At 40.6% G+C, this 9,449-nt stretch overlaps 1 protein-coding gene across 6 annotated transcripts in view; it reads left to right on the forward strand.

Moving 5' to 3' along the window:
• nrp1a (neuropilin 1a) overlaps positions 1-6,541 on the forward strand; it is a 60,242-nt gene extending 53,701 nt beyond the window's left edge. For all 6 annotated transcript variants that reach the window (XM_081695938.1, XM_081695939.1, XM_035530557.2 and 3 more), the window contains 5 exons: positions 1,665-1,808; positions 2,512-2,789; positions 2,984-3,080; positions 3,296-3,349; positions 3,646-6,541. In XM_081695938.1, the coding sequence (XP_081552064.1) occupies positions 1,665-1,808; positions 2,512-2,789; positions 2,984-3,080; positions 3,296-3,349; positions 3,646-3,932 (860 nt within the window). In that variant the 3' untranslated portion in view covers positions 3,933-6,541. The remainder of the gene's footprint in view (positions 1-1,664; positions 1,809-2,511; positions 2,790-2,983; positions 3,081-3,295; positions 3,350-3,645) is intronic.
• Positions 6,542-9,449: the final 2,908 nt, after the last annotated feature.

The following is a 9,449-nucleotide window of genomic DNA, read 5'->3' on the forward strand; positions in this document are numbered from 1 at the left end:
GTTATTGCCTTTCCTGCTGTTGGGAGAGGTGCAGAGATACTGTACACTCACTGGCAAATCCCGACATGTGTCTTCTCCTTATTGTTTTCGTTGTTTTCTGCTGAATTTCACAGTCACTTGTTCTTTCATCGTTTGCTCCCTTCCTCACTGTCATACAGAAGATTCTGCACTGTATTAAACATTCTCAATTTCACACCTTCTGCCTGTTTCATCAATATTATGCACCTCCGAATATCACTCATAACATCGCATGTCCGTCTGTGATAGCTTCTTCCATCTTTCACGATTTGGGGGGCTTCTGATCGTTTAGATTTTTTTCTCATTTGTAACATGGCCATTTACTGCCCCCTAGTGGATGAATGTATGCTTAGCGCACACATCCCTGCATCGCACCTCTACTTGGAGGTTCCAGGAGTCTCTTGCATTTTAATAGGGGATCCCTGATGGCCACAAATTATAGCCAATATCCCGGAATATTTTTATTTTATTTTATTTTTTTTGAGAGAGAGAAAGAGCGAACGAGTGAGAGAGGGAGAGTGAGCGAGAGAAAGACCTGCACGCACAGGGCAAAGAACTGTTGCTAGGTAGGCCGCGTCCTTAGCAACAGCGCTATGCAGAGGAGCCTTCCTTTGCAGCTGGCACCAAATGACAGAGTCCATCAAGGACTCATACCTACTGTGGCATCGTATGTAATGACACAGTCCATCAAGGACTCATACCTACTGTGGCATCAAACATAATGACACAGTCAATCAAGGGCTCATACCCACTGTGATGTCATATGTAATGACACAGTCCATTAAGGACTCATACCCACTGTGATGTCATATGTAATGACACAGTCCATTAAGGACTCATACCCACTGTGATGTCATATGTAATGACACAGTCCATTAAGGGCTCATACCTACTGTGATGTCATATGTAATGACACAGTCCATTAAGGGCTCATACCTACTGTGATGTCATATGTAATGACACAGTCCATTAAGGGCTCATACCTACTGTGATGTCATATGTAATGACACAGTCCATTAAGGACTCATATCTACTGTGATGTCATATGTAATTCCTGTGTCTGATAGGCGGAGGGGCTAAAGTTTGCGGCATGAAGAGAACGAGCAACATCTGGGGGAATTACTGACAGCTGGCGAATTTAAATGTTTCACTTTTATTCGACTTTACATAATATGCAAGGAAAAAACAGAACTATCGGCTCTGTGTAACAAGTTAAATCTTGTTAAAAACAATTTTAACATTAAACAGCTAGCTAGCTAATTAAATGTACATGAACTATCTAGCTAGCTACTAAACTGATGTGCTTGGCTAATGAGACAGCTGTGCTATACTAAATACAGATTTGGGCACTCAACATTTGTGATTTTACATTTTAATGACAATTCACTCTTCATAACATCCCTTTACAGCAAACACTGGGGGGGGGGGGTCATGGGTTGGAGTCTTAATGAAATGAAAAGGATGGGATGTCTGCATATCTGAAAATGCCACTCTGTTCTGTGGTTAGTTTTAAAAGTTTAACCAACAGAAGCTATACAGTTGTGCCAAAATTACAGAATCGTATAAGATCACGGTAGATTTTTCATGATGTGTGGTTGACTAGCACTTCAGTGCACCACTAAACATCACCACCTGTGTGTCTGCAGCATTCTGGTTCACCTGTGACTTCGGCTGGGCGAACGACCCCTCGTTCTGTGGCTGGACAGCTGAGGACTCCACTGGCTACAGATGGCAGATCCAGTCGAGCGGCACCCCGACACTCAACACCGGCCCCAACATGGACCACACAGGTAAAAGGGGGAGTAAACAGCTCATTGAACAGCAACAGACAGAACAGTACACAGCACAGCAGAAACCATTTAAACAGCACAGTACACAGCACAGCAGAAACCATTTAAACAGCACAGTACACAGCACAGCAGAAACCATTTAAACAGCACAGTACACAGCACAGCAGAAACCATTTAAACAGCACAGTACACAGCACAGCAGAAACCATTTAAACAGCACAGTACACAGCACAGCAGAAACCATTTAAACAGCACAGTACACAGCACAGCAGAAACCATTTAAACAGCACAGTACACAGCACAGCAGAAACCATTTAAACAGCACAGTACACAGCACAGCAGAAACCATTTAAACAGCACAGTACACAGCACAGCAGAAACCATTTAAACAGCACAGTACAAAGCACAGCAGAAACCATTTAAACAGCACAGTACAAAGCACAGCAGAAACCATTTAAACAGCACAGTACACAGCACAGCAGAAACCATTTAAACAGCACAGTACAAAGCACAGCAGAAACCATTTAAACAGCACAGTACACAGCACAGCAGAAACCATTTAAACAGAACAGTACACAACACAGCAGAAACCAGGTAAAAACAGAATTAGTGGTATTAGTCTAAGTGATCTAGACAAATTCGGCATGAAACAAATTTGTCCAGCCCATATAAAGCTCGCAAAGTAAAGTGTGTCTCTCTCCAGGAGGTTCAGGCAACTTCATCTACACTCTGGCGACGGGCGCGCAGGAAACAGAGGTAGCGCGCCTGGTGAGCCCAGCCATGTCGGGCCATGACTCGGACCTGTGCCTGTCCTTCTGGTACCACATGTTCGGATCACACATCGGCACGCTGCACATCAAACAGCGACGGGAGAGCGCGCAGGGTGCAGCTGACGTGCTGCTCTGGACGGTCAGCGGTCACCAAGGCAACCGCTGGAGGGAGGGCCGTGTGCGCATTCCCCACTCCAGTAAGCCCTACCAGGTGCGTATGGATGAGACAGGGTTGCTCTCTGAGGACATGCAGAGGAATATAACACCTGTTTTTCTCCACTGCATACTTGAATACACGCGACATAGCGAAAGCAGCAGCCATTTTGTAGAGCAGTCTGTTAGCAGCAGACAGATTTCTGCAGAGCTCGCCAAGCCGACGTGCTGCCATGTGTTTGTGCCTGTCAGGTGGTGATAGAGGGGTTAGTGGGGAGAAAGACCTGGGGTGACATCGCTGTGGATGACATTAAAATCCTAGACAGTTTCAACATGGCTGATTGCAAAGGTGAGTCTCCGGCCAGAGAGCTGACGAGACCTGTGACTTGCTCACAGTTTCGTCGGTCTCCCATTCAATAGCTAGGAATGCACATTCACTGCTTCATTACATTTTGGGAGTTAAAAAGCTTTATGGGGGTCAGTACAAAAACATACAGGAGCAAATGACTGGCTACATGTGACATGTGAGTGAATGCAACAATCCTCCTTCCTGCCTGTGTGTAGACCCAGATGTCCCTACAGAACCTATGCTGCCCGAGGATAGCTTCAACAGAATCAGTACGTCCTCTGTTCACATTCACACTGCATATCGGCCCGCTGAGAATATTCAGAAAAAGAACTCTTGCTTACTAAGGCACAATTGAGCTTTCTTATGAATGGCATAATTCTATATTCATCACATGTATAGTTCTGTTGTCTAAATGCATAGTTAAGTGTTTAAATGGCCTTTTATTGTTAAAAAAAAAAGATCAGAGACTATTACAACAGTCCCACTGTTTGAGTGTTGAGTCACTTGTAACATTCCCTTCATAATCTCCATAACCAATGTTCTACTGTTTCCCTCACTACTCTAGTTGAGGAAATCACTGCTTTTCCCAAGATGGTGGAGCACAACGAGATCACTGGAGCAGGCAGCATGCTGAAGACCTTGGATCCCATCCTGATCACCATTATCGCAATGAGCGCACTGGGGGTATTTCTGGGTGCCATCTGTGGCGTGGTGCTCTACTGTGCCTGCTCACATGGAGGCATGGCCGACAGAAACTTATCTGCCCTGGAGAACTATAACTTTGAGTTGGTGGATGGTGTCAAGCTAAAAAAGGACAAGCTCAACTCACAAAACTCATATTCAGAAGCATGAGGCACTAACCAATGTAAGAAAACCACTCCTCAGTGGGGCGGGCTAAAAAGGACTGCTAGTGCTCTCCCATTGGAAGGAGGACAAGGCTCTGAGGTTCTGGGAACCAATGGGAGGAGAATTTGGACTGAGCCATGCTTTTCTCAGGAGCTGCAGTGAACAGAACCTACCAGTAGGGGACACTGTGTACAAAATTAAGGATTAAGAAAATGAAACAAAAGAATATGTACAGATGATTTAGATTATTTTAATTTTATTATTTTGTATTATTTTTAGTTGCTCATTTCTACAATCGGATGCTGGTGTTGAGACCAATATATGAAAATGTCATACATATTTATCATTTGTAATTTTTTTTTTTTTCTGGACAGAAAACCATTTTAAAGGTTGCTGTTTTGTGTTTCAAAGAGATGTGTAAAAATCCCAAATGAACCATGTTTGCTGATGGTGGGTGTATTCGCCCCATGGTGTGCTGAGTATCTGGGGGGTGTGGAGCTCTGTTCCGGCCCTGGTGGATTCCAGCTGTGGTTCAGTCAGTGCCTTTGGTACATCTTTCTCGGCCTCCTTATGTTGAGTTTTGAAGATTTGCATCCCTTTAGTTCTGGAACATCATGTTGAGAACCCACATATTGTACATACAGTTTAATATATTTTAATTGCCCTTTTCAAAGAAAAACAGTAAAAGGACAAAAAGAAGCTGCAGTTTTCCCTTTTCCCTTTTGGATGTATGTTTTTTTTCCCTATTGGTTGTGTTTTTTTCTTTTTCTTTTTGGTTATGTGTTGTAAATACAATCGTCTGACTGTTTTGTAGAAGTGCTAATGTGTGCTATTTCCGTGCCGTTCAGTTATTTTATCACAGTCCCCAGAGATGCAGCTCATGTGTAGTCAGTGATTTGACATATCCTGTGCATACACACACACATGCACGCACACACATACACAGGCATGCATACATACTGACATTAATTCTCAGAAGATATTTCTAATAAATCTATTCTTACTCACTTTCATACATTCTCCATGAAGCATAAATGTGGCATCGTATATCCATAGCCTTTTGTGCTACATTTGCCTGGATATCAGTGATGTTCACAGACATCCCACATGAGCTGACATGACACCCCTCAAGCTCCTGAGAAGAAAGCAAGCCTAACTCTATGTCTCTGTTTGTCTCTCATCCCATATCTCATATTCCTGTCTCTGATCAAGCAAGACTGCCAGCATACCATGAAAAACCCCCGACAACACCCGTCGTACCGTGCTTGTGTGGGTGAAGCTCCCTGCAATCCTATACTCATTTCACATCACTGGCATCTTTACAAGTGTTGTTCGTATTGTCCTCACACACCATCCTCACACATCCTCACATATCATCCTCACACACACATCATCCTCACACACTGTCTTCACATACCCTCCTTGTAGTCCAAATGCACTTTGTCATCAAATTTAGGTGATTTGAATGATACTCAGAAATGGGGGTGGGTACATAAAGAATGGTGCTATTTTCTTCATGCTTGGCAAACCAATGTAGCGCATTACTCACTGCTAGACTCGTGTTCTGAACTGCTCTCATGGTGTTGTGTATTCACTGATGTCACACTTTGTATGCAGAAGTTGATTGGCTGGTCAGTAAGCAGTGGTGAACCGTCACGTGACTGGCCTTGTGAATGACTCATGACTTTATCCATGTATCTGTACCAAAGGACCGTCGTCCCCAAATTACAGGGAGCCAATGACAATGTCACTGCACATAGAGGAATAGCATCAGCTCAGCTTCGAAACAAACTCGTCCTGAACAAGTGTGATAAGGCACTGGACTCTGGGAAGAGGACAGCATACGAAGGACTCACTGCTGATGCAAAATATGGAATCTGAACTATCTTATGCCAGAGTCATCATTCAGTATCATTCTGTCATGCATCCTGGGACAGACGAGCTCTGGTCATATGTTACAAAGTAAAAGACCTAAAACCTAAGAGTTTCATATAGCATGTAGTATAACCAACAGGGTTTCACCACATACACACACATACACACACACACTGATTCACATTTTAAAGGTTTCTTGGTATGTTTATGTGTTGTGTTGTGTTCTGTGGCAAACACATTCTCAGTTCATTTTTTTTTCCAGTAGTTTCCATGAAGCCATCTTTCAACACTACGTGTGTGTTAGCTGAAGCTAAAGAGGGTAAATGCTTCAGTAAGGTTTCATGAAGAAAGCATACTGTAGCGACAAAAAAAAGAAACAATGTTGCACTGATAGATATATTTAAAGAAGTTTATGTGTTTATAGCATTCATTTGTAAAAAACAAAATCTGAATAAAAAAAGACAGTGTTCATTTTTTATAGTTTCAGAATATGTAAAAATGATTCTGAAATATATGATTATCCAGATGTTTTCATTATTGAAAAAGGTATACAAATTTCCTATAGTAAAGTTCCCATTTACCTGATCGATTATCTCTTCATTTTTGTACTGTCGTTCAAATTTTGTGCTGATTTTTTTTACGAAAAGAAGAGGAAAAAATCTTTTATTTTCAATACTGCTTCTGTAATTGCTGTTGTAGGAAAAAACCTAAATAAAACAGCAAGGCCTTAAAAACTGAAATCAATGTTTTGTATTTCAACATTTGCATCATGAAAATCAAACCATCAATGTCTGTCTCTGATGAACTTAGGTCAACGGACATTCCAAAGATTCACATCCAATAAACGGTTTCCTAATACGTGCTCATTGTGTTTGGCTTATTGGTTAGCATATACTCTCCACTGATTATAGTCTTTATTATATGGGAATATTATATGGGAAATATTCTCTATATTTCACAAAGGGAATGTCACTCTATAGTAAATAAGAATATTCCATTCCCAGCCACAAAAGCGGCTTATCATTTCAACTCTCCACACTTCATGCAGAAGGTTTTGTATTTCACCCTTTGGATTCTATTGGTTAGACGTGTCCCACTTTAAGACATGATGAATAGGGGGTTTGACAGAAAAGGACAAGGTCCATGATATGGCTGTCATAACAGCTTATGTGCACAACATACCTAGTGCTTACTTTGAATAAGGTTAGACTTTTATTTTTGGCCAGTAAGGTATAGTTCATTGTTCTGTAACTATAAAACAAGTAATTACACTAACTTACTATACTTACTTACTTATATTTACTTATACTTAAGTATACTTACTATCCCACCTCACACATAAGTTACTACTAGCCGCATTGTGGAGAATGTAAAATGGAAATTCCTTAGATGCTTATATGCATAGTTTGCAAAGGATGCAAAATATAATATAAATAACAGTTTATTTTAATTATTTGTTTAGCTTATATATCTGAAAATGATTTATCCAATGATAAATGAGTATGTCATTTTCTTTACTAACCACTAGAGGGTGCTCGTGCTTTCATTTCAAGCTCTCCACCTCCATTTAATGCATTTTTCTACCATCATGTTTTAGTATTTGCTCTTCTATAATGGAAACACAAGCTTCTTGATTAATCAGAAAATGTATTTATGAAGGCCATTTATTATATGACAGCGTTCAGTATGGAATTAATTGGAGTATGTAAAATATGTTGACATTTGGGTTCACTGGTAATGAATAATTAAGGTATTAGAGTTTGCAGTGATAAGAATTTAAAACCTATGTTTGTACTGATCGACACAGGCAACACAAAAAGCCTAATTTTAAAAGAACTACATTAATCTGTAATCAGAACATATTTGGATTCTGTCAATGAACTGGACTGATTGAAGCTGTTAATAAACTCTGTTCAGCTCGTTTCTGTTTTGGATCAAACATCAAGTTTACTCTTCTAAATAACATGAGGCTGCCATCTTTCTCAGCTAGTATAGCTTTTTTTTTTTTTTTTTTTTTAACCAGGGCAGTAGAAAGTAAAAATGCCCCAAATGCTGTTAGACCACAATCTAATCAAATTTTGGGAATGGAAACCAAGGTAAGTTTAAAATAATAATGTTGCCATCATTCTAATATTCTGAAAGAAGAGGGTCAAAGAAAAGTACCCCCTCAGAAATGTGCGTCTACATACAAGCCGATTTTATTAGCAACATACAGAATTAGGTCTTAGGTCTTGCTACTTTTTGTCTAAACCTTAACATTTACAATGATAAAATTCCATGTCAAACCCACTTTACGTGTTATTTAGAGACTCTTACAGAGGAGGTCATTGTAGAGGTCTGCAAGTCAGGTCTGACTACCTGACACTATGCTTTTATGATTATGTATTCTTTATACCCTGTAAACTTGGTCTCTCGGTAGTTTATTTTTGTTAATGGTTGAAGAGAGCTTTTTCATTATTTAGGTTTGTTTAGTATATGGAAGTACAGTTCATCCAGGGGGAACAAAGTCCACAAAAGTTCACAATGATTTTCCTCCCCTAAAATATCCACTATGCCAAGGAATGAGCTGAGTGCCTGGACTCAGGTGTGTTTGGGCAGGATAATCACTAAGCTACTGTTGGATTTAACAGGTTAAGTGAGTGAAACCCCTTATATCGTTCCATCTAGAACCTTCCTTCTCTAGATGTTGAGTCAGCAAATTTTTAGTGTAAGTGCAGACATCTGTAGCAGCAGTGCAGGTCATGTTTTGCAGATTTTTGAGAAACCCAAAGAGTAGTATAGAGGAAGATTATGTGAGTGTAAGAAACAACTGTGATCTCTCCAACAACAAGCTCTGTAGAGGTATTAAACAAAGAATATTGTTAATGTTACTGGACGTAGAAGTGGTAGCCCTAGATAGATCTGATCCACCGGCTCTGGAGTGAACTGAAAAGCACAGAACACAAACCAGCATTTCATTCTTTCAGAAGTGATGTATTATAATATATAATATGCTACAGGAATAGCAATATCGGTTAACATATTCCCTTCCACAGGGCATGTGTGCACAGAAAATAATCAGATTGGATATATCATTGATTTTAAATACTTTTTTACAGTTTACGTGAAGTACGTGTAAATGTAATTCTTTACAGATGCAAAATGTCTACTTTTTCATCTTTCATAACTAAAAAAGAGAAGCCCATTAGCTGCACTCTGCCTGAGTGCCCAACTCTATGTGGCGCTCGTAATCCAGGTTGCTGATGCTCAGCTTGTACAGGGTGTGAAGGGTGTGGTAGTGGTGGCTCAGTGGTTAAGGTACTTGACAAGTAATGGAAAGGTTGTTAGTTTAAGCCCCACCACTTCTGGGCCCCTGAGCAACTCTCAAGTTGTGTTCAGACATTTCTGTAAGTTGCTAAATGCTGTGAAGGGTACTGTCATTATGCCCTTGCAATGTCTCCAGGGACATGTCATTTGCTTTGGCCCAATCACATCAGTTATATTTAAATATGTACAACGTGCCTATAAACATGGGATGAAGCAGGTACGAAGGCTTTGCTGGGTTCCGGTCTCTCGTGCGTTAGGGTGAGACTGAGCAGAGTGTTTTGATGTGCACAGCAGGAGGGTGGGAACTAACAGCCACTGTGCTTCTTTTTCATGGCTGTTGCT

The sequence above is a fragment of the Electrophorus electricus genome, chromosome 14, assembly GCF_041902795.1.
Source record: "Electrophorus electricus isolate QZ-2024a chromosome 14, ASM4190279v1, whole genome shotgun sequence".
In the NCBI taxonomy this organism is placed as follows: Eukaryota; Metazoa; Chordata; class Actinopteri; order Gymnotiformes; family Gymnotidae; genus Electrophorus; species Electrophorus electricus.